At 42.9% G+C, this 26416-nt stretch overlaps 1 protein-coding gene across 1 annotated transcript in view; it reads left to right on the forward strand.

Moving 5' to 3' along the window:
* Nucleotides 1-12066: 12066 nt before the first annotated feature.
* arhgap39 (Rho GTPase activating protein 39) overlaps nt 12067-26416 on the forward strand; it is a gene marked incomplete at both ends in the record, with an annotated part of 60177 nt that continues 45827 nt past the window's right edge. Inside the window, 5 exons of the mRNA XM_083911491.1 lie at nt 12067-12329; nt 12449-12632; nt 23108-24176; nt 24289-24451; nt 25325-25741. Of these exons, the coding sequence (XP_083767617.1) occupies nt 12067-12329; nt 12449-12632; nt 23108-24176; nt 24289-24451; nt 25325-25741 (2096 nt within the window). The remainder of the gene's footprint in view (nt 12330-12448; nt 12633-23107; nt 24177-24288; nt 24452-25324; nt 25742-26416) is intronic.

Consider the following 26416-nt stretch of genomic DNA (forward strand, 5'->3'; position numbering starts at 1 on the left):
TGTCTGTGTGGAGTTTGAAAATTCTTCTTGTGTCTGTGTGGGTTTTCTCCAGGTTCTCCACTCCCAACAGTCCACTGTATATGCAAACATTTTCTGTAGGTCTGAATTTAAGTGTGAGTGGTTGTCCTATCTATTACCCCATTTTCACTTACACATATTGGGCTGATTGGACAGCCAACCAATATCAAAATGGCCAAATGACACTGAGAAGCGTGAGAGACAGATGCATCCACCGCGTAAGGTCCTCAAAGCACCTCAGAGGGTTCCCCTAACATGACTGATATTTGATATGAGGTGTGCCATGAGGCAGATCCACTTTGATCAATCATATGTAGACGCCACTGTCTGCCAGGGTCATCACTAACATAATAAGAGAGGGGTGGGGGCAGGAGAGATAGAGACTAATCTTTCAATGGAAGCATTGGAACAGCTCATGTTAACTGAAGTCCACAACTTGTCCCAGATGGAATGGCCTAAATGGCTCAATTGCAAAAGCATTCTCTGTCTGTGAGGAGAGAGTGTGGAATGCAGCTCACCCCGTACAACCTTTGTTCGTATCTCTTTTCCCTCACATGGAAAGAAAAATAATGTGCTACACATACAGAGACATACACGCATTACAGGATAAGGGAGAGGTGTTCCCATGCAGATTATTTATTTTCATTTGCATAGCAAATGGTTAGATGTTTCTTCTTTTGCAGCAGGGCCCTTCTTTTTGTGGAATCTAAAGAAGAGGTGAGGGTTGTCTGTGAGTGTGGATCAGGGAGATGAGCCTTGTCAGACAAGAGGTGCAGCACAACAGGTAGCACACTTTTTAAAGAGACAGATTGGGTCTTCGTCGTGTAGCCTGGAGTAATATGTTTAAGATTCATACTGACATACACGGCAGATAAAAATGACAATATCATTAGATTTTTTTTGTTGCCGGTGTAGAGGCATTATATTTTCAGGTTGTTGTCCGTATGTCCGTCAGTCAATCCCATTCTTATGAACACGTTATCTCAAATATCCCAGGAGGGAGTTTGATTGTCTTTAAATGTTCACTTGGACGCAAGGATGAACTGATGAGACATGGAGATCAAAGGTCAAGGTCACTGTGACCTCATAGTTTTGTCCATAACTCAAGAATTCCTACACTAATTCTGACAACATTTCACCAGAATGTCTGACAGGATAAAATTATGAAGTGATGACATTTTATATCCAGCAGGTCAAAGGTCAAAGACATATGGTCAGATGCTGATTTGATGACGCAAATCCTGAAACTGTGCTGATTGTAGAGATCTGGAGATATGTCTTAAGTAGGGTTGTTTTAGCTCCTGCACATTTGCTGATGTAGGGCCTCCACTTAGAGCGTGATCACACTATCTTTTTGGCCGCGGCCAAAACCGGTTTTTCAGCTAAAGTCTAGTACCTTTAAGTAGTGTGAGCGCACCCGCTCCGCGCTCAACTGGGGCCAGCTGGCCCTCCACGGCCCGCTTGAAAGAGGTGGGCTTTAGCGGAGCCGTTTGCACATGTACGAGCACGAGCGTGCGCACGTGTACGCGCACGAGCACGAGCCCTACGGCAGTAGCGTTATGTCCGCCTGTTCGGACATGTAAATAGAAGGACGGACCATGCGCGGACATTTAACAACAACAACAATGGCGGTGAAAGGTTCATGTTGGTGTGGTGCGGAGGTGGAGTGTTTACTGCAGATTTGGTCGGATGAAAATATTTAAAAACAGTCGACAAGACGCACAAAAACTCTGAGGTCTATGGAAAGATTTGTAAACAAAGCCACACACACGCGATCAATGCGTGTGACGTGTTACGGCTTGAAGGCGTGTGGACAGCAAGAAGTATTGGCCGAGGCCCAGGTAGTGTGAGTACAAACGGGGCTGGGGCGCGGGGGGGAGAGGGAGGGGGGACAAGTACCCTAAAGTCCGGGTCTCGGTCCGGGAGGATAGTGTGAGCGCGCCCTCAGTCAGGGTCTGGTCTGACCCCTGACTGGTCGATGAGATGGCCCAGGAAGCGTAGCTGGCTCTGCCAAAGGGAGCATTTATCCTTCTTGAGTTTCAACCCTGCCAACTCAACACACTGCAGCACCTTCTCCAGTCTGGCATCATGTTGCTCCATCGAGGTCCCATAGATTAGGATGTCATCCATGAAGACTGCCATGCCTTCCAGTCTTTCTGGAGTCTCCAGCATCTTCTGCTGGGAGATCTCTGGTGCACTTGTTATGCAGAAAGGTAATCTTTTGAAACAGTATCTGCAAAGTGGTGATATGAATGTTGTCAGCTTGCAGCAGTCTGGATGCAGAGGGATCTGCCAGAATCCACTGGCAGCAGGCATCGAGGGAAGAAAACACAGTCACACCTTAATTAGTTTTGTCAGGTCAACGCAGATTCGGGCTGTGCCTGTGTTCTCCTTCAGGACTGGTACCGTGGTAGCACACCATTCAGTAGGTTGTGTCACCCATTCGATGACACAATCCTTCTCCATCCTCTGTATTTCCACTTCCACCTTCTGTAACATGGGAAAGGGCACACAGCGTGCAGTGTCAGGGCTGCAGACTGCAACCAAAATGCAGCAATATGTAAGTAGTGTAAGAACATAGTGTCATCACCCCTTATTCTGAATGTATGGTATATTTTGTTATATTCCACTGTCATGATGGTGCTGTCGGTTTACCTTCTATGTTGCATCTTCAAAAGAGCACAATAAAAATGTGACACTGAATTTGAAACAGCACATTGTAATTTCTGCATCTATTATTGATTTACCATGTGTGTCCCTAAAATTTCTGGTTACACCCCTAAAATTTTTAATCGGGGGCCACAGTGCTCCTAGTGAAAAAAGTTAGTCTGGAGCCCTGAGTGTGCATAGCATATGGTACAGCATCATCTCTTAACTGGATTTTGACTGGTACAGTTTGTAGAGTACCATGCTCACTGATGGTTAGATGGCTGGTGATGCATTTTAGCTCATCTACTCGCCTCACCAGGGTCATCCTTACTGACAGAGCCCGGCTGAGGAGATTGCTGACTCTACGTCAATGTACTACGTAGGCTGTGAATCTTTTCCTTTGTGAGACTGGCTGTTGCATTAAAGTGGCCCAGACACAGCAGCTCACCTCCAGGGCTGTCCAGAGGAATGTCAGGTGGGTCCATTGTTCTCTCAGGGGTAAGTGTGTGAAACCTGTCCTCACTTATGACAGTGACATCAGCTCCCGTGTTAAATTCAACTGGAGAGGAATCATCTTGTAGTTGCACAGTCCACCATTCACTTTTCTAATTAGCATCACACACTGAACCCAGGAAATAAGGTCTGATTATCTCTCTCAGTCTCTGTGACCTCATTCACTGACCTGCTGCGACATACTCTGGCCCTGTGTCCCATTCTGTGACAGTTGTGGCAGGTAGCTCATTCTGCAGGGCACTTTTCATCACTATTATGCTGTCTTTTCACACATTTGACACATTTCTTCTCAAGTTTGTGCTTTTACCTCTAAACTGCAGCACCTGTACTGATCCCGCAGTGTCTCCTCGCAGACTCACTTGTGTTGCGACCTCCTCTGTCTGTCTGACGGTCTGTATTGTGTGCGTCAGCGTCAGGTCCGCCACCAGCTGCAGCCTGCGGGAGAGCTCTTTATCTATTATCCCGACGACGATTGCGGATATTTTCCTCTCGAGTTGCTCCAAACTCACAGTGCTCTGCGAAATCATACAGGGCTCTGATGAAACATTCTGCCTTCTCACCCGGCCGTGGATAATATTCCTCCTCGGAAAAAATATAATACAAATGACGAGACGGTCGAGGGAAAACTGGAACGAGGAGACGACGGAAGATCAGGGAGATGGACGGGAAACAGGAATACAGGAAACTACGGAGGAACAGAAAAACAAACACGATTAGAGTATACTTAACGACGGGGAGCGTGATAACCACAACGAGAAAAGGAATGCCAATCCGGGGGGAATAGTTTTACCAATGAAGGAATACAACGGTCCGGCGCTGCATGCCTGTCAGCTCAGGGTATAAGTAGTGATCCAGGTGATCAGCGTAACAGGCTGCAGCTTGGGGGAACGCCTACCGGACCAAGACAACAGGAAACAAGAGGGACACACACATGCAGGGAAATACAGACAGAGGGAGACAAACTCACACAAAAGGACACTTGCCCCTCTAAGCTCACGATCTCAGCCTGTAATTCAGTCTTGGTCTAGGCCAATGTGTTGTCATCAGTCTCATATCCTCCATGGTAACAAGGGTATAGGAAAGTGCATTTTTGCAAAATATGTCACTCCGTGCGCGACTTGCCATCTTTCCCCCTCTCACTCTCCCTTTCTCCTCCACACTGTCACGTGATGACAACCACACATAAGCATTTTAGGCGCTAAATAAAATATATTTAATATTTATTCCTTGTCTCCTATATAAGTGCATTGGCAAAGTATTGGTACTAATGCCGTCAACAGTGCAGCCTCCGCCTCTTCCAGTTTACGTGTAACGTCACCCAGCAGCGCTGCAGACAAAACAAGACAGAAGCTCCAGCTCATCTCTCTGAGCACATGTTCACTGGTTCATCAGTGTGAACAACACTAAGCGGACTGAACACAGCTAACTGAATACAAAGAAAAAGTGCCGTTTGGAAGTATTTAGTGCACTTTTCTACTTTTAAGTGTATTCAGGTATAAAAGCTGTTAAATGCTGCTTCCTATTGACTTTCCAAAGCAGTTTTCATTGTGTTCATGTTTTTGTACAAGCAGCAACATTTTTGTTTTACTAGTTTCTCACTGGACATGGAGAATGCACTTTGTTCCTGGGTAGAACTAATTCCCTCTACCTTTAATTCACTGTAGGATTAACCTGTGCACAGTGCTTCCTTCATCTGGCTCAGATAAAAGTGCCCAGATTTGGTTTAGAAGCATTCTCTGCAGTGGTTTCTCTGCGGAAGCTCTCCAGGAATTCTACTGACTGCTCCTAACCAACTAGGTGTGAAGAGAGCATCAGAGTGTTCACTTAGAGATTTGATTCCCACAGGGGTCATCAAAGATTCTGGGCTAGTGGAGCTGAGCTCTGAATGCAAGTATCACCAAAACAGAACATGTTTTCATTGTTCAGACTGTCCTGTTATGCAGAAAGAACTTCTTGGTGAATACTGTATCATGTCACATCATATTGTAGCTCGCCATCCTTTGGCTCAGTGGCACAGCACTGTACTCTCTCAGAAGCTTTAATTTTAAACATGCACTGTGTGAGGAGTAACGTTGGACTGCTAAACAACATAGCTGCCTGAAATTGACCTCCCAAAAATCATTGTCCCAATCCGATGGAAATTACTAGCCTTGTGAGACCATCCTGATCTCTGAGCTCCATTGTATTTTACTCTCAGATCAGTCTGGTAACAGAGAAAATTTGGAGCCGTTTGACAAGCAAATGTCCAATCACCATTGGTTTTAAAGGGAGTTTGAGTGTTTGGTACTCCTTCACGATAGCCATTATTTTTTCATTCATGTCAGATACCATGTCCTTAGGAAAACAAAGAACTTTAATGTTCTTACTACCAAAGTTTCTCATATCTTTCAAGGCAGATTCACCGACAATCAGAGTTTCAGGCCCAGGCATTAGCTTTCTCTGTGGCCTTTCTGAGTTTCTTTTTGCTCTTACCTCGTTGTGAGCTGATGGAAATGATCTAGGTCATCAGATGGGGATCCAGGATCCTGCAGCAGTGGAGCAAATCTGTTCTCCAGTTGTACACATTGTTGTTGGGGAGGTTTGTTGTTATTCCTCCCTTTGGCAGCTGAAGGAGCAGGAGTTGATGAGGCGCTATGCTGGGATGGTAAAACAGGCCAGCCGGTCGCATCACAAATCCCAATGCTCTGGGCTCTGCCTGTTAGTCTCCCACGCATTCCCCAGGGAGATGATTTACTCTTAGGCTCAGCACCAAGAGAGTTCCAGCGAGAACAGTCCTCCTGTTTCTTCGTAGTGCTAACTAGCCTTGTGTTAGCATTTTCTTGACCACTGTTTTGGGGCCATGGTAAAGTTGTATCGTTCCCACATTGTCCATTCACTTCCACATTCACCTCTAACCTGTGGATTTTGGTTTCCAGTTCTGAAATCTTCTGGAGAAGATGGTGGTAGTCGTCTTCAGAGAAGGGAGGCAGCTTGCTGCTAATTAGCTTTTGCTCCGTCTCACTGCAGGCTTTTGCTATGGGTAGGTCAAGGTTGAGAAGTCCTAAGGACGCAAAAATATTTAATTATTGCAGTAGTCTGCTATCCACAAAAAGTGTAGAGTCCCAGTGATTTATAGGTATCCAGGAGCAGCTGCTCGTAATTTATCTTAGAAGAAGGCATGAATGTCAGCACAGAATTGCAAGCAGAGGCAAGAGCAGAGAGAAAAGCATCTGCACTGTGAGAAAGCCTTCGCCCCCTGGTCTTTTACAGTCTGTCTGGTCGAATGCGTCGAACGAGACAAATATTACTATTGTAGTGACTTTCGGGATCCTGAAACGTGAGATTCTAAAAAATTGCGGGAGCGAGACTCGACCCCTGTCTACTCCATCTCAGCCAAACCGGAAATCTCATCAACACTCACACTTTAACATAACATCAACAGTCACTACAGTCTATTACATTATTATTATTTCCACTCTTATTATTTGTGAGCAGTAAGTGTGCCAGGGCTGACGTCAAAACCCAGAAGTTTAGCATTGCGCTGTTTCGCACAATCCAAAATGGATTATGTCAGAAAATAAGATCTGTGACTCACGTTTATGATACTTACCGGTTTTGTTCAGTCAATCGTCACATATGGACAGGACCGCTGGAAGTCATTTTGAACAGGGGGTGCTGTGAAAAAGTTGTTTTTTTTTTTTTTTTTTGGATAAAAAACCTATGAGCCTTTATTCATTCATTGATCTTCAACCGCATGTCCCTGTCAAGGTCGTGGGGGGCTGGAGCCGATCCCAGCGGACATCGGGCGTGAGGCGGGGTCCACCCTGGACAGGACGCTAGTCTATCGCAGGGCACATAGAGACGCATAGAGACAGAAAACCATTCAGACCTACGGGCAATTTTAGAGTCATAGGCCTATTTAAAATAAATTTTAAAAATAAATAGATTGAGATTCAATACTTTATTGTCATATACACTTCAGTGCACACAGCCAGGGTCTGTAACACACAGATGTCATCTGTTCTCAGATGATTATGCACTATTAATTAATTCATTAAACTTCACAATAACGCTAGAACAATGCAGCAGATTTGGTCGGCTGGCGTGAACCTGAGTCTCTGCACCATCTATGTTTATGTCACATTCCATTAGCTCCAAAATCCTTTAACGCACATCACAAGGAAAAAATATTTGACTATTTAAACATTATTGAACAGTTCTCCACATCCATTACACAAAGAGCACTTGATCAAAATAACACTCTCCATCTCCATCCCCACCACCTTTCAAAAACACTATAGTGTGACGTTAAACTGCATAAATAGATACAGGACGAAAGTGCGCAGTGGCATCATGCACTTACTTTGGGCTACAGGCAGGGCGTCATGGTTACAGGTGAACAAATGTCGAGGTCGATCTAGGGTCGTGGAGATAAAGTCTCTCATGAGGGTACGAATGTCCAGAGTTGAGAATGTCTGTGTGGGCATGCATCAGCGAAAGGTGTGTGAGTCTTTTCTGGGTCATGGTGCACGTACCTTCAAAAGAAGCAAGGCGGAGATAGGCACAGACATAATGCCATCAGTGTTTCTGTCTCCTCGTTCTGTCATTAGACTGTAAATTTAGTAGTCTGCTGCTGCCATGGATGTTTGCTGATGGAACGAGCGGGAAACCTCTTTACTCTGCGACCACGAGCCTGCCTGACGTTGACAACGGAACTTCTGTGAACTTGTGTTGATTAGGCCTTAAAATAATTCAATTAAATACTAAATACACGTAACAGCGTACTGTACGTGTGTCAAAATCATTTCCATAAATATTCATACATTAATTTATAAATTGAGCAAAAAATATTAAAAAAGGAGAACTTCATTAATTTTCAATCAAGATTCCAGCACCTCGGCAGACAATTTCAGCAAGGCGGCCGCCTTCAAATTTATGATACAGAAAAAAATCCCTGTATTGGGATGAACATCAATCAGCTCGAACTCCACTTCAGCGTGCTGTTTATGTTTCTCCATTGTGCTTGACGTGGGCCATAATGCCATGTTGAAATCACTCAAAAATAATAAATGATGGAAAATTCCCCTTAGAGTTTATAATGTGATTGTTATTTTAACCAGCATAAATGCATTTATGCTATTGTTTTTATTTAAGCATTTTAAATAAAATCAAATGAAACAATCGATTTTAAAGCCCTGCTTGAGGTTGTGACGTGTTTGTAAACCTCTATTGTAAGGTTTTCAACCCACATTAGTAGCTTTCAGGGTGCATATTTACAGTGGTTGAGAGCCTGTCTGTGCAAGAACAGAGAGAAGGATCACCAGCTAAACTGGGTCATTTGGAGCACCCACACATCAACCAATTATGGCCAATTAATCCTACTATCTCCGCTCTGGATATCTCTATTTAACTAGCCTGTTCTGCTCCATTTGTCAAGCATTCACTGTGACAGCTGATGTACCATTTCTTTCTATCTTCTTTTTCTCACACACAGGCACACATCGTAGCCAGCAATAATTGTTACTAGCCCAGTGCTCGACAAGGCTTTGCAGAGCAGAGAGGATTCACACTGTAAAAACAAGGAAACTGACAACAAATCGCATACTAAAATAGGGCTGCCATTAACGACTATTTCTATCGACTATTTTACGATTAATCAATAAATCTAAACTTTTAATTTTCCTCAAATCAAATTGATTCATTCAGGCTATGTTCCTTTTATTTTGACAAACTGTATGTCATTGTATAACTAAACAAGAGCAAAATGTAAACAAATATTTACAGATTAAAATGTAAAAGTGTAGGTTCAGCAACGATAATAAAAAGAAAGAAGCTAAAAAAAGAGGGCAAAACCAAACCTAACCCATTCTACCACCACACTAAACTCTCTTCTCAATGTAACAATTTAAAGTTCCTTTCAATATTTGATTTATTTATCAGTTACTTTTTCAAAATGACCCACTCCTCACATGCATTAATGAGACCCAAAGCACTTATTTACAAAGAAACAACCTCTCTCTTAAAGCTGCTTCCTGTTCCTCCTGTTATAAACTTCCTCTCATACATACAATCAATCATGTGGTTCACTACCAGACTGTTAACCAGTACGACAACGTTGTGTTCACGCAGCCTTTCTCTGCTCTGCTCTCGGTGTGTGTCTGGATGAAGTGTCAGAGTCCAGATCTAAACCCCATAGAGAACTCTGGAAAATCCTCAGCAACAAATTAATGTCTAAGAAACCCACTCCAGTTAGTGAACTGTGGAAGAGACCGAAGAAGAATGGATGCAGAGTAGGGCGCAGATGTGCTGAAGTACTTCCTGTTCATTTTTGAATCCTAGAGAAGAAAACATTGTTGAAATCTTCTCTCCTGACACAAAGTTACTGTTCTCTAATTTATTTTTATATCTAACACAGTTTTTTTTCACTAAATAAAGGTTTTTGTTGAAGTGCCTCGGTTATTTAAAAAACATGCTAGTACAGCAGTGGTATAGCCACATCCCATATTCTATCAAATTATCAACAGTAAAAAAATAACAGTATTTCAGAATAAATCAAGTATTTATAATTTGTTCTCTAGTTTTGATCTCCAGTGTATATATACATTTGTTTTATTGCTTAATGTAGGCTATCAATAAAGGCAAACTGCAAAATGCATTTTCCCCAGTACAGTCTTGGACTATTTATTATTTTTAATTGAACTGAGAACGTAATAACCCTCTCACTCTGGGCACGGAGCGCCTGACCCAGGACAGCCATGGATGCACGTGAGTCCAGTGCTGCGCGGTCACGCAGCCGGTTACTGAGTGATTTCTGATACGGGAATCTTATTAAAAGTGTCTGTTGTTTTAACATAAATGTCTTTCGTTTGTATCTTTCTTTGACAATAACTGACTGTTTAGAACTGTAGTTTCAATTTCACGGCGCTGTGTCAGACTGACGGAACAGCCGGAATTCAGCGATCATTTATTAATTTCACTGAAACACTGCAGCCTGTGTCATTTATCAATCTTGCGTGAAAATGGGCGCAAATCTGAGCGCAGAATGGGTTGTACGACAGGGCACACGTGTGATTTATGAAACATTCGTATCTGACCAATCTAGGCGTACGAATGAGCGGGCCTTGATTGATTAACATGTTACGCCCTTCAATATTCCTGGTTCGGAGGCCTCGCCCACTGAGGTCAAACATGGAGAGGAGAAACGCTGGTACGAAAAGAAACTTTTCCGACACACAGATCGGCATCCCGACATCCGAGATGGAGCAAAATAAAGATGTGCTTTTTGGCAGTCTTAAGGTCTGGAATAAAAGGGGCCCATAAAAACGCTGTATGGAAAGCAATAACGGAGGCAGTCGGGGGGCTGGAGCTGAGCTGTTTTGAAGTATAAAAGAATCGTGTGTGTCCCCTGGCCACCTGGCCACCACGTTTAAAAGCAATAGCTTGGCATCACAAATCACCTGTACATTTATCGAGTGGTAGTTTTTGCGATTGATGAATGCTTAATCATTCATGGATGGTGCCTCCAGACGCACAAGTACAATCAATTGCTCCAACCACAATTTTTATTTTTTTTAATTCGTTTTAAGAATCCGTTTTGATCTGTTCTTAACATGTGACTGCTTATGCTTAATGACAGCTGAGGTTTGTTAATTATTTTCAGCCAGATTTTGCTGTGCTGCACCGCAAATACACAGGCTCAACTTTGCGTACACGATCTCAGACCTGCTGTGAGATTTGATCGTAGCTCCCGCTCACATCCAAATTGATAAATGCCGAAGTTTGCCAGGAAATGGTCGTACGCACGTTTTTTCTGCCGTACGTTCGTTTGATAAATGAGGGCCATTGTGTGTGTGTGTGTGTGCGTGTGTGTGTGTGTGTGAGTGTGCGCGCAACTCCTTCGGCTCACTTCATCTTTACACAGACTTCAGCCTGTAAGGGGCATAATTTATGACACCATGAGATAAAGGATAGAGCAAAATATGAAACGATAGAATTTTTTCTATCGACATAGGAGCCCTAATGGACGTGCTCTCTGTTCAATGCAATTTTATTTTCAGCTCCAAATCATAACAAATGTTATAGAGTAAGTGTAGATCACACTCTATAACTTCCACCTCGTACGCAGCCTTTGAAGTTTGGCTGTTATACAACTCAAGTGAAGAACCAGAAGTATTTCACAAGCTTATAAAATGAACGAGACATTGTGAATTTATTCATCATGTACAGGTAAAGTCGGTATGTGCAGGAAACTGCTCCCTGAGGGCAGCAGCAATTTAACATTGAGTCTAGGATCAGGTGCATCATAGGTATTGGAAATGACTTGTTTGGCTGTGGTTGCACTTTAGTTTCTCTGTAATACATCAACTGTCAGTACTGCTCAGGTCTGAGTGGATCATTAGATCCAGATGCACTTCAGCCACACCTCAGTCACTAACTTGCTCTGTGAAATAAGCAGCTAATCAGTTGTAATTTCTCTGTCTTCAGTAAGATCCCCAAGAAGCCTGCTTCTCGATTGTGTTAATCTGGGCTAAGGCTACTTGCAGGGCCCATCCACGCGAAGATGCGTTTTCCTGTAACCACACAGCTTTAGCATCGTTTTGGCCGACCATCCACAGCAGCCAGCGTTATCGGAGCCTGGAAACAGTGTGACCTGGTTATGCTATGGCGTTGTGGTCTGGACGGTGAAACCTCATACCGTATTTTCGCGACTATAAGGCGCATATAAACGTCTTTTTTTTTCCTCAAAATGTGCGGCGCACCCTATAGTGCGGTGCTCCCTATGTGTGTTACTGCGGACGTTGTTGAGACCACCGTGAGAACGTTCAAGGGGGATAGTGGGCGTGGATTGTGTATAAAAGAACAGGTATGTGCTTTATGCAGAACATTGTTGTCTTAACAACCCTGACAATGGCAAAGAGACACGCCTATGAAGCACAGTTTAAACTGAAGGCTATCAGCTACGCAGAGGAACATGGAAATCGAGCAGCCGCGAGAGAATTCAAGATTAATGAATCGATGGTTCGCAAGTGGAGGAAGATGGAAAACGAACTCCGACAGGTGAAGAAGACGCTGCTGAGTTTCCGCGGACATAAGGCGAGGTGGCCCGAGTTGGAGGAAAGACTCGAGCGGTGGATCACGAGCAAAGAACGAGTGGGGCGAGCGTTTCAACGGTCACTGTTCGACTAAAAGCAGTAACGCTAGCGGAAGAAATGAAAATTGAACATTTTCAAGGAGGTCCGTCGTGGTGCTTTCGTTTTATGAAACGGTGCCATTTTTCCATCCGGACCAGGACTACAGTAGCGCAGCAACGTCCGGCGGATTATAATGAAAAGCTGGCGAGCTTCCACTCCTTCTGCAGCAAACACATCGCCGACAAAAGCATCCAGCCAAGCCACATCACCAACATGGACGAGGTGCCGCTCACTTTCGACATCCCGTTGAATCACACGGTGGAGAAGAAGGGGACAAGAACGGTAGCGATACGCACAACGGGGTATGAAAAAGCTTCGTTTACTGTTGTGCTTGGCTGCCACGCAAATGGACAGAAACTGCCGCCTATGGTGATTTTTAAGAGAAAGACTTTGCCTAAAGAGACTTTTCCAGCTGGAGTCGTTATTAAGGCAAATGAAAAGGGCTGGATGGATGAGGAGATGATGAAAGAGTGGCTGAGGGAGGTGTATGTAAGGAGACCAGGTGGTTTTTTCCGCGCATCACCATCGCTGTTAATCTGTGACTCCATGCGTGCCCATCTCACAGCCGATGTGAAAAACAAGGTGAAACAAATGAACGCTGTGCTTGCTGTTATTCCGGGAGGTCTGACAAAGGAACTTCAACTGCTCGACATCGGTGTGAACCGGCCGTTTAAAGTAAGGCTGCGAGCGGCGTGGGAGCGATGGATGACCGACGGAGACCACAGTTTCACGAAAAGTGGAAGGCAGCGCCGGGCAAGTTACGCCACAGTTTGCGGATGGATTGTAGATGCTTGGGCTAACGTGTCTGCTGGCACTGTGGTTCGAGCTTTCCCAAAAGCCGGCATCATTTCCGAGGAGCCGCACGGCACGGAAAGTGACTCTGACAGCGAAGAAGGGGAAACTGGCATGTCTGATTTAGCGCAGCTGTTTAATTCAGAAACAGAGGATGATGACTTTGATGGCTTTGATTAATACTTTGTAATAAATACATGTAATAAATACATGAAATACATACTCAGTTTTGCTCCCGCTCTATTTTTAAATACGCAGTAGAGGTATTTAAACGTAGTAGAGAATATGCACCGGTATATAAAACCCGCGCCCTATAATCCGGTGCGCCATATGTGTGTGTTAAATACAGTAATGGCACACATAACTGAGACTGCGCCTTTTAGTACGGTGCGCCTTATGGTCGTGAAAATACGGTACTTTGTTAAAGGATGGCGTCATCGCCCCACCTCCGACCTCTGACCCCGCGGCGTCACATAACAACAACAGTGCTGCTGCCTGAGAGGAGAGAGACGGACCCATAGACTGTTTACTGAACTGGACTCTGAGCCACATGCATGGGAACGAATTAGGCCGACCACAGACCACCCTTATCCCTGATGCTCTGAATAAGGAGCTAAACTGCTCTCTAGTCTCTTTTTCTAAATCCAGTTCTAAGAAGGTGTGAAAAGTCTCTAAATGTAGTGAGAAAGTGGCGCCTGTGAGTGCTTTGGGACGGGGAAGGGGCTCACAGCAGCACCCTCTGCTCGTTGAGGACACTAACTGCAGAGTGATTGGTGCATCAGAGTCCAAAACACCACAAAAGTCTCCACTAACACCAGAAACAGTGACAGATTTCTCTTGAGGATGGAGGAGGATTTGGGAAATCTCCAGATTTGGAGAGAAACTCCGGTGTTTGGATTCACCACAGCGTCTCCCCATCTCTTCTTCTCTTTTGTTGGTGTATTTCTGTGGCAGTTCCAGCTCCACATCCAGGCCTGGCATGTGAACTACAGCGTTTGGAGTCGCTTTATAGAGAGACACAGAGATTTAGGAGTAGAGGCCGAGTGGACAGAAACTTTTCAAGAACCACGGAGGAAAAAAAAGGTTGTTTTCCATCGTGTTGACGAACTTCCAGACTTAAACTCTGCTTGAAAAAAATGCAGCCAGTCTGGCCATTCAGCAGGGGAGCCAATGTAAAAGGCACCATTGAAACAGCAAAATATGTTGGGATGGATGTTATCACGTTCCAAAGTTGTGAAATCCTATCTCAGAGCTTAAAAAACCACTGTGCTTAAGGCATCTGACAAGCCTTCAAATCCCCCAATTTGGTCTCAAACTGGTCTTCCTGGATGATATGGCATTGTCTCATAGCCCCCTGCTTTGTTTGAACACATGCACTTTACATGTTATCCTTATAATCACTTTCTGTTTACTTTTAACTAGATTGAGTCAGCATGTTTCGTTTTGCCCTTATTAAAGGTGTAACAGTAAATACAGGTATAATGCATGGTTCGATGCACCTTGGTTGTGGGGTCACGGTTCGGTATGCTTTTCAGTACCAACGGAAAAACGAACAAATGTCAGTAACGTTATATCATAAAACTCTTTTTTTTAAATTAATTTAACCTTTATATAACCACATGTAGATACTCATTGAGATTAAGGCCACAAACTTCACATTACCTCTGTTTACTGTAAATGGTAAATGGTCCTGTACTTATACAGCTCCTTTCAAGTCTTCAAACCACACTACTTTCCGCTTTCACCCATACACTGATGGCACAGCCTACATGAGCTCTTTGGGGTTCAGTGTCTTGCCCAAGGACTGGAGGAGCCACGGATTGACCTGCAGATGTTCTTATTAATATACTGTACATCCTGCCTTACCTCCTGAGGCACAGCCACCCATTGTCTCATATTGCAGCCACATTGGTACAGGTCACTGTCACCTTGATGCTCCGAATTGTCCTCACCGTCTGCATTCCTGTTCGTTAATAATGATCTTAAAGGATACATTTGTCTTAGGCAGTGACTTCATTAAGGATCTTAGTTTCCTGGCCTGCTGTATCTGGTACCTTCTACTAACATTCTCGCAGCATGGTGTAGAGGTATAGAGCACCACCTATTGTATATTCAGCCAAACAAACCACTCTTTGCAGGGCCATGAGGTCCTGTTTGGTGCTGGTTCCATACCAGGCCATTCTCTCCATTGAGTCAGTATGAGGTGAGGCATTGGATACCAAGCTATTCAAATCTGTCCACCCTCTCCACCGAGGAACTGTTAATAGTAAGGGGGGGGGCGTAATTTCTTCCCTGCTTCTTCGCAACAGTCCACTGTCATCTCCTTAGACCTGCTGATGTTCATGAGTAGGCTGTTGTCCTCACATCAGCTGTTGAGGTCCTCTACTTCTTTCAGGGAGGCCTTTTCATTGTTACCTGTCATCAGACCCACCGCAGCTTTGTCGTGACTCTCAGCATCAAGCCCATTGGTTCCTACTCAAGCCCCTTTCACACAGCCTGTTTATTGTGGGGTTGTTGAGCCTTTATTATACCCTGCATAATTGGGGGACAGATCTGTTGCACCCCTGAGCCGGTACATGAGGTCTCTACAGCCAAACTGTCTGTGTGAATGGGACAGCTGACGGAACGACACACAGGACGGTCAAAAAGCAGTACTCTGATTAACCTAAGTTATTAACAACTTACAGAAACATTTTATGAAATAGGCCCTCTCTTTTCCTTTTTCAAATACACACATGTGTATTTGACAAGCGTTGGGGTGCCTTTGTCTGGCTTTGTCTCGCTTTTTTACTGCCAGTTGTGTTACTATAATGTATAAAGTTGGCAGTTTTGCGGGTCAGGTTGGATTTGAGTTGTTTATTAGTGGTGCGGAGCGGTTGACACACAGGCCAATGCCCCTTTTGCTTCTGGAAGGTGTAGGAATTTTACACACAAAACTTTCAGAATTTCTCAGAAGGACCTCACAGAGTATACATTTTGCGTAATTCAAATTCTACAGGAGGCTTTCTGGAGTCAGCAGAGTCGTTGGTAGTTTAGTGCGCCAGCAGGCATTTATTAGCAGGAGAACATCGGAATGGAACGTCTGGAGAAATGTTCTAGTCTCTATCTAGAGTAACTGTGAACACACAGTACCCGTGATCAGAGGCAAGAAGTTCTGATATCTATTCTAAAAACTCCAGCATTTATGCTTGTTACAAAGGCGTGGTTATGTGTCTGCTTATGCGTGCAAATGTGTATTTTCAGAAGTAGCAGTCCTCCGGCCATCTTCCTCCCCGCGCGTAGGAGTAGCCTCTGTATAGCAGGAGTCTCCTTCTTTATCTGTGAAGAAAGCACAACACGTACAGCAATTTCCCTAATCTCAACTATTTGCCAGGTGCATATTTGCAACATGGCTAGTTCATTGTCTTTGTGACCTTGACTGACTGACTGTTCGTGTGCTTTTGGAGAAAGCAGAAAAGCTTGAGTCAAAAGTTTGTGTGCTTTGCTGGAAGTAGAAAAGTTTGAGCTCGGACTAATCACTATCACACTTTTAAATGATCATACCTAATAATCATACTTATCACATTCTTATTAATCATTACTAATAAACTCGCTAACATATGATTATTTATTCTTCAATCATTGATTATCACACTCTTATTAATCATTAATAATACACACACTAACACATGATTATTAATTCTTCACACATTGATTTTTAATTCTTCAAAGGCTGGCGTTCTGTGTGAAATCACAACGAGGGCGACATTACACCGGCTGTGCTTGGTTCTGTGTGAATGCAGGGCAGTAAACTAGCGGTGACTACTCGCCAAATGCGACTAAAATATTCCCCTGGCGACTTCATTTTGGAGGGCTCCATGCCACGGGGTGGGAAAATGTTTGTGCCGATGGTCGTGCTCATGCTAGTTCTGATGAGTCATTAATGAGGGTGTCCTTCGTCAAAGTTTTGACCTGTTAAAGGTTTCAATTTGCAATGTTTTGAAATTCAATTAATAATATTAAAATTTATTTCTAAGTAATACTATATATTACTGTTATCGCAATGAAAAGTACTGAAATAGATGGATATGCAACAAAATTATTATTATAAAATAATTATTGGCCCGTAAAAAAATGACTTGGTCGGTAGATTCTTTCATCTACTGGTCCTTTTGGCAGGTGAGCAGAAAAAGTTAGTTTACAGGCCTGTGTGAATGAACCACAGACTGTATAATGGATGGACAGAGCTACAGTGACGTTACTCATAGATTTGCGAACCTCCGAAAAGAAACCGACTTGGACGCTGTCATCTTCTTGCCACAGGGTTTTGCAACCGTGGACAGGAAAGGGAGGGGCTTGGGGGGACGAGGGTGCGTCGATTGGATCCTGGGTTGGACCCCACGAGGACTCCATGTGCCCAACCTATCAGCAACCTGACGTGTCTGAGCCGCTGCTGCTGCTAACAACATTAGCTTGGATAATCGGAGAGAAGCTGTACAGCTACATTACTGTAGTAGAACTATGTTTGGTAAACATGAAAAATAACCGTTAACCATGTGTTGTTATTGTGGCTGAAGTTACACTGTGTAAGCTGTCACTGTCATTACTTGACGGTAGATAACGTGAATAATGGAACGATAACGGCACTTTAAATTTTATTATTATTACCTACGATTTGATAATGACGTGCTGTTTGTTCAAGACTCAGGATATCAGCAGATGAAAATGAGCTAATTAAACTAGTTTACACTACAGAATACTGTCTGAGTACAGCTCAGCATTATGTCAGTGTGTTAAGAATTAACGTTTGTACAAAGTGTGTGGATCATAGGAGACGATGTCCGGTGATGGGGTGACAGAGCTAGAGAGAACAGGGGAACTGAGCTGACATACTGCATATTTTATTATTCCTGTTATGTACTGTAAATACACTTGAATTTTGCACGGAATTAATTATTATTTATTACATTCTTCTGTACACATTTAAGTATTATCTTTGCGGGGTTTACATGGATTATATAATTGTTGAAATTAATTCAGATTTTAATGTGTTATAAAAGTTCTTATGAAGGTCTTGCCATAAGTTTGTTGATGTTTTTTATGGTGCATATCTGGTTTGAATTTTAACAAAAGCAACATGTACAGTATTGTAATCAGACAAACACATTGATAAAAGTTTTTGCGACAACTTGTAATCAGTTACACTGCTCTTTATACAGTATGTTAGCGGTTATCAACATTATAGAAATGTGTCTTGTGATTAACCAAGCAAGAGTATTCTGTAGTTCATGTTAATACACTCAGTACTGTTAAATCACAGCAGGAAAACAGAAAACTATGATCATCATTTATTACATTTTCTATTTACAATAACTGTAGATATGAATAAAAATGTTGTGCACATTAAGGACAGAGAATAATAAATAAATTACAAAAACTGCAGTGGGTGATTTAAAGAGCTCACAACATAAACAGAGCCTGGTGAGCATCAGTCATTTGCTGATGACCCTCCTTCACAATAAAAATATTTTCTCTTGTGTAGCATAAAGTGAATACAACTTGCATTTCATTGTGCAACTCTGTGTCGTAGAATCATGTATAAATCACCACACATTTGAGAACTAAAAATGTTGTCCATGCAGTCGCCCTTCTCTACAACCAGATGAATGACACCGAATATGCCCCTTCACAGATGAGCTCCTCCTTCTGTTGGCACCGGTCACTCACTTTTCTCTGTGTGGAGACCCTTTACGCAAAAAGAAATCCATAAAATATACCATATAAAATAAAGACATACCTCAAACGTTACCAGATGTTAGTTTTTACCTTCCCCACTAAGTATTGATCCATTTAATGCATCTGTCTACCTTCTTGTCTAAGAAGAACTGATCCTCCTCAGAGTGTGTACTGCACAGACCTGACGTGTCAGATGGGTCCAGTCGTCTCCTCATTTTAACCAACCACCGCATCAGCCTGCCACCACCACCTGAAGGAAATCTGTTTGAAAAAACGTCTTTACTGTGCTTTCAGACTCTACATTATAGTATAACGTGTATATTCACGTTAACTTTTTCCCATTAACTGCAATGTGCATCTGCAATGAATATGAGGATAGTTTATGACAGTTGCATATCACAAAATAATGTGCAAATAAACTGTATAAACTAACAACTTACTACATCTGCAATATGCATCTGCTATTAAACTGAACTTGTTTATGTTTATTTGAGATGTGAAAATTCATATACACCTGTTAAAGCACTTGAATGCATAATATAGATGTGACAGATTCAGCTTTACAGGCAAAACTATGCAAGAGTTACCGACAACAAGCAGCTATTAGCACATAAATTACGAAGCTAATTTCAGGTTAACATTGGAGCTAGCTTGGTGAACAACGTGCATCCATGTTAACTGTGATATTAGCTGGCATGCTAAGTTTGGTTAGCAAGAGTTAAGGCTTAAATAATATGTAACGTTACTTACCGGATAAACTGAAAAGCCAACTGCTTGGAGTGTCTTTAGTTCAACCGGTTAAACTGAAAACAAACAGCGAACACCGAAGAACAACATCACGGCTGTAGGTTTCCATGGTTGATGGAACGTTAGGTTTGAGAGTCAAGATCTCTAAAACCTGTCAATCACAAGTAAACCACGCCCCCAATGTATCCCCTGTTTCATCGTCTATTTCACTCAAACTGGGACCGAATTTGAAAAAATGAACACCAGTGGGTATTGTAAAAGGCATCAAACTAAGGATAGAGACAATAAAAACCTCTGTAACTGGCTTATTGTAGCCACGGAGCAAGTTAGAAGTTGATCCTTTTCACCGTTGACTTGAATGCAACCGGATGTCTTCTGCAACCCACGTATCGCCCCCTGCCGGCCACTGGCTAGAATACAGGCTTATGGCACTTCCATGTTGGTGTCCTGGTCGCTCCGTCCATTCATTTATATAGTCTATGAAATGAACAAAATGCTGGCGCGGTTGCAGAATCTCTGTGTGAACGGTTCTTTAGTCTTGCATAACCAAGACCATAGTCCAGCGTAGTCTGGCTGCATGAGTTAAAATTCTGGTACAGGGGAAAAAAAACACCCAGGGCTGTTTGTATTTCCTGAAACCAGTCATAAGCTTTGTGGCACCACTGAACCCCAAATGCAAAAATGGTGCCCTTGCAAAACGCAAAGTAGAGATAGCAGAAGGGGCCTGATATCCGGCATGAACCTTTTTACCCACTGTGTCTCCCCATTGAGCCAGACTAGTTCCTACTGAAGAAGTACATTTTTTTAAAAGGCTCACATATATAATACAGTTTAGTTATTTTTTTTAAAGGCTCAGTCATTTCTTATAACAGTTTATAATGTATCTGGAGTTTTTTTTAATCAAACAAATGGGAGGGAATAGTATACTAGCCTGTGTATAACCTGCTAATTTGCCTAATTGTAGTGATGAATCAAGCTCTAGTGAATATTTGTACGTAAATAAACTGGTGATGAAGAAATGTGACCCAGTGTGCCTCATTGATGTGTTTATGGAGATCTAGCACAGAGGGATAATATATATACAGTATATATATATATATATATATATATATCTATCAGGTTTAATGTACTATAAGCCCACAACATTGTTTGGGATTTTGTGAGAATAAAATGTGCTTATTACCTGAGTTTCTGCTGCTTTTGGAAGATTACCCCAAATCCTGCCAAATGACTGCTGCTGATGTCTTTGTTGGCATCACCTCATTCCACCCACTTTCTGCCTGTCAACAACTGGTCTGAAGACTTTAACCCCACAGCAGAATGAAGCCAGCAAACATGCATGTTGTGTGGATTTTATTGTGGTTTGTAACTGTGCGTATATATTTTGGCACATGAACGAGTCTATGTTTTGCTATGTAGGTGTGTGAGTCATCTTAATACCTCCCTTCCTCTTTCTGGAATACAAACAGCTGCATTAGAGAACAATACTGTATGTGGCTGCTTGGTGTAATAATGTACTCCATTAACAGGCCGCTGCAAACTTTTATCTTCTGTTACTGAACAAAACCTGTTTGTTCTGTTGATCTGTTGCATAATAGTTCAATTTAAATACCGTGCTGAAACACAGAATAATCACATTGATATTTGCAAGAGCATTAAGAATCTGAACAATTGAAATGTTAAAGGTTGAATATGTAGAATCTTCATTAAAAGCTATATTTTAAAAAATAAAAAATTCACTCATGGGGTGTTTTGAGGGGTACAGAATGAAAGTACTGCTTTTCTAAAAAATAATTATTTAGTCTGAATGAATATTACATTTTTTTTGATGGGTTTGACAATGACTTTCTGTCCCATTCTGTTTCCATGGTAGCAGCCAATAGTGTTGGGCGTTACTGGTTGCCTGTGCCAGGGAGTTCAACGGCATTAAAACGCACACCCAAATGGCTACATTTCTCCTTGATCGGTAAGCTAACTCTCATGTTTACTTAGCTGTAACAGCTAACGGCGATGGTAACTGACAGAAATAAGTGGTTACCATGTATGACTCATCACTTGACATGGCGCAGGCTGATCGCTTGGGGAACCTGGCAACCTGGCTGCTGGAATTATTTTTTGTTGTTGTGACTACGATCTTTAGACACTAGATGGCGGTGTTCTACTCATATTCCATATACAACCTTTACCATGTACACAATAGTGTAAGTCGTACCATCACTCTGATTGGCATTGAAACAGTCGGATGAAGGAACTGCATCCTTCAATTCTTTTCTGTTGAATTCTCTTCCCGCCTGATGATGATGATGGTGATGATGATGATGATGATGATGGTCCAATAAGTTCTACTTTACCTTCAGATTCCACATAACATGAAGAGTTGTGCACATCCACACTTTGACCACAGTTAAGAGAAAACATGTAAATTGTCATATTCAGGTGATGTCTATTAGTGCGGTGCCCCTTATACTTGAACTTTGTAAAAAACAGAATACTTTGAGTATTATTTGAAGAAAATGTGTAGGATGCTGTGAGCACTGGTGCTGATGAACATGATCCTTCTGCCAGTATTGGAAAATGATTACCATCATAACCATGACAACTCACTGAAGTTTGGGCTTTATTAGCAGTATTTGTTCTAAAACACTTACACTGCATTTCAGCTTAAAAGCAAACAGACATCACGCATAGTGTGAATGTGAGTGAATTGAGCTCATTTTTTTCTTCTTTTTTTTAAACTGTCATCAGAACATACTTAAATGTGTAGTTGATTGTGAGTGTGCAATACAAAGCATTTTGACGTTCCAGTTGAACTGTGTACAGGTGCTGAGTATAAATAGGATTATGTCATGAGTTTGATGGAAAGAATACATTTGGGTATTAAATGAGTAGGAGAGATGCCTTTGATCAGTGCGTTTGACTGCCAACTGCTTCTCAGTGAGCAGAAGAACAGTGGTTGTTCTGGGCTGCTGGGCAGTGTGAGAACAGGACCTTCTAACAGGATCTCATCCTGGCAGTCCTTACCTTTTCCTTTTGTTCCTGTGTTTGTCTCCTCTGTCTGTGTTTCCCTGTATGTGTCTCCCCTGTCTGTGTTTGTCTGTTGGAGACGGCAGGCGTGTTTTTTTTCCGGACAAGCTGTTTCCAATCCCACTAATCAAATACCTACCAGTATAGGAAGCCGGATGTGAGACACATTCGGCACCAGATCGTTACATCATCTATGTCAGTGGCTCCCAACCTGGGGGGCCCGCCCCCCCAAGGGGGGCGTCAAAGATCCAGGGGGGGGTTGCGAAGCGAATTTTAAGGGGTTTAATAATTTTAATGTAATTAAAATGTTAAATAAATGAGTAGGCTAAGCATTTAATTCATATATGTGACAAAATCAACTAAATCCAAGGGCCACATTAAACATTTATTCGTGTATTTCAAATTTTAGATGAATGAATAAGTTATAGGCCTATATCACAAGGAACAGAGCGTGTGTGACTTGAACGCCTCACGTGCAGCAGTCGTTGCTAGACGGAGCTAAGGGAGAGATGGCGAAGTGTCAGGTAGAGGAGACTGCGGAAAATGTCAAAAAGAAAAAGAGGGGCTACCAAGAAAGTTATATTGAGTTTGGCTTCATAGAAGCAATGGATAAAATTAGAGCAGAATGTATATTTTGCTGGGAGAAACTGGCAAATGAAAGTTTGAAGCCCTGCAAGCTGAAGCGACACCAGACAACTAAACATCCCGAGACGGTGGGTAAACCCAAAGAGTTTTTCATCAGAAAAAGAGAGCTTGTTGTCACTAGCAGGCCCCAAACCATAAAGGAGAGTTTCTTCAGGGCGGGAAGCGACCAGAGGCAGGCAACGGTTGCATCCTTTGAGTGCTCTCTCCTAATTGCCCAAGCCAAAAAGCCATACAACATCGGCAAAACCCTGATTAAACCTGCGCGCATTAAAATGGCTGAGATACTGTGTGGACCGCAGGTGACTAACAAATTTAAGACTGTACCACTGTCCAACAACACAGAGAAAGACAGAATCGACAGAATGTCAGGAAACGTTGAGAACACACTCATTGAAAAAATCAGGACAGACCCGTTTTCAGTTCAGCTGGATGAAACTACCACTGTGGCAGAGGAAGAAATTCTCATTGTTTATGTACAGTACATTGAGGAAACTGAGCTTAAACAAGACATTCTTATGTCTGTTAATCTCACAGCCACCACAAGAGGAGAGGATATTTTCAGTGTAGTCGACACGTACTTCACAAGGCACAATATTCCCTATGAAAATATAGTTGCATGCTGCACAGATGGAGCCGCCACAATGATGGGGAAAAATAAGGGCTTCAACAGCCGTTTGAAGGAGAAGGCACCGCACTGCTTAGTGTTTCACTGCATGATACACAGACACGCACTGGCAGGCAAACACCTCTGTGAAGACCTGGACGTAACCTTAAAGACTGTGGTCAAAATAGTCAACTTTATTAAAGCTCACCCGGTCAACAAAAGGATCTTTGCACAGCTGTGTGAGGATGAGGCGCACCAGACACTTTTCCTCCACACCGAAGTGCGCTGGCAAAGTGTTGGTGCGTTTCATGGAACTTAAAAGCCAAATAAGGGAATTCTTAGCCGTTCATAACCAGAAACTATCCGACGAAATGGCAGATGAGTTTCTCATTAAGACTTCATATCTTGCAGAGATATTCAGTCTCTACAACGAGGCAAACAAACGCATGCAGGGCGTGGATGCCAGCGTAATGGAGTGCAAAGAGGCAGTGGATGCGTTTGTGCGCAAAGTGGAGTACAGAAAGAATAAATTGGGAAAGGGGGACCTGCAACAGTTTCCTTTGCTACCTCAACAGTCAGGGGGGAAGTTATCTGATGCTTTGGCCAGACAATTCACCCTACACATGGAGCAGCTTCAAGAGGAGATGCACTCGCGTTTTTCGGTTATTAATGAACATGTCTATCCAGTCCAACTCACTCTGCGATTTTATGATGAGCATGGATACAAGCGGTTTTGGCTTGTGAAAGGACCAGGAGTCGCTCCTAGGCTTGCTCATCATGCGACCACCAGATTCATCTTGCCATTTGCCACAACATTCCTGTCAGAGACTGCTTTCAGCGCTCTGGTCACCGTCAAAACAAAGGCACGCAACAGATTTGATGTGCACAGTGACTTTCGTTTGGCTGTTACCAAAGTGACACCAGACATCCCATTGCTGGCTCAAGAAATACAGTGTCAGAGCTCTCATTAAAAGCTAGGCTGCCTGGTATGTATGACAGTGTAATGAAAAGGAGATCATAATACAACAAAAAATGTGTTCCTAGTACAGTACAAGTTCTGAAGTTTATGTGGTAATTTTACACAGGTTTTTCCTCATTGTTCCATGCATTTGAAAAAAAAGAACTTGTACTTTTAAAAGTACAAGTGCTGAAGCTGTTTTTCACATTAATTTAAGCAGGTAACATATTGAAATACACACACACACACACACACACACACACACACGCACACACACACACACACACACACACACACACACACCGTAATCTGTAATACCAGCCACAGATCATCACTGAAAAAGTCCTGGAAGAGGATCTTCTGAAGTGTTTCCACTTGTTTGCTGCTGATTGCTGTTGTTGGTGCAGGATGAGGTGGACTTCCAGTAGTCAGAGGTCAGTTTATTTCAGTAAAGGTGCTAAAAGTCTTATTCTGAACTCTCCCCTGCAGGTTGGAGTGGGTCGAGATCATCGAGCCGCGCACGCGGGAGCGTATGTACGCCAACCTCCTGACGGGCGAGTGCGTGTGGGACCCACCACAGGGTGTTTGCATCAAGCGCACCGGTGATAACCAGTGGTGGGAGTTGTTTGATCCTAACACCTCGCGCTTCTACTACTACAACGCCTCCACCCAGCGCACAGTGTGGCACCGGCCCCAGGGCTGCGACATTATCCCCCTGGCCAAGCTGCAAACTCTGAAGCAGCACACTGATGCCACCAACCCCCGTCCTATGGGTGGAGGAGGAGGGAGAGCGTCGGCTGACAACAGCCCAGGACGTAACAGCGGGGTCAGCCGAGAGGGAAGCACCTCCTCCTCTCTTGATCAGGAGCTTTCTGAAAAACAGGGCAACAGAGAGGAGGCAGACAGGTAAGACGTTCGGTCACTGGATGAGTCACCTGACGGGTTGACAAACAGAAACCATCAGACAGACCAATTCATTACTTTGTCTCAAGTCTTCACATTAAAGGGGAACTTTTTTACTGATCTTTTAACATCTAACACTGTTAACAGGTGTTGGAGCCATATGTTTAAAAAGTTGCCTTTGATAAATTGCCTAAAGGCACCAGGATTTCACAAGGAAGTAGAAGGGATGGAAATATAAAGATCATATCTTTATATTTGCTCTGCTATATCAGTTAAGATACTTTCTGAAAATGTGCATCCTGAGTCCAAGAGTGTCACAGGAGTGCAATGCTAAATAGGTGGATTTTTTTAAAGTCCCAAATTTTATTTTTAACACGCGTGCACGCAAGCAGTACGGTCACATAATTACTATCACTTTGTCAGTTCATCCAGTGATCCTCTTTTCAGCCTCAGTGTTCAACAGTGTGTAGAGTACTTTGGCATTTTCTAGAATAAAATCTATGATGCCTTGAACCTCATCCACCCAAGGTACAGGGGAATTTCATATTTGGTAAATTAGTAAATAAGATAAGTAAGTTGCAGTCTACATGAAAAATAGTTTGTACTCTTCATCTTTTACTGAAGACAAATTCTTATCTTATCTTATCACATTGATAGTCTGCAAGAATACCTTCAGTT

This window comes from Echiichthys vipera (genome assembly GCF_963691815.1).
Source record: "Echiichthys vipera genome assembly, chromosome: 3".
NCBI classification, from domain to species: Eukaryota; Metazoa; Chordata; class Actinopteri; order Perciformes; family Trachinidae; genus Echiichthys; species Echiichthys vipera.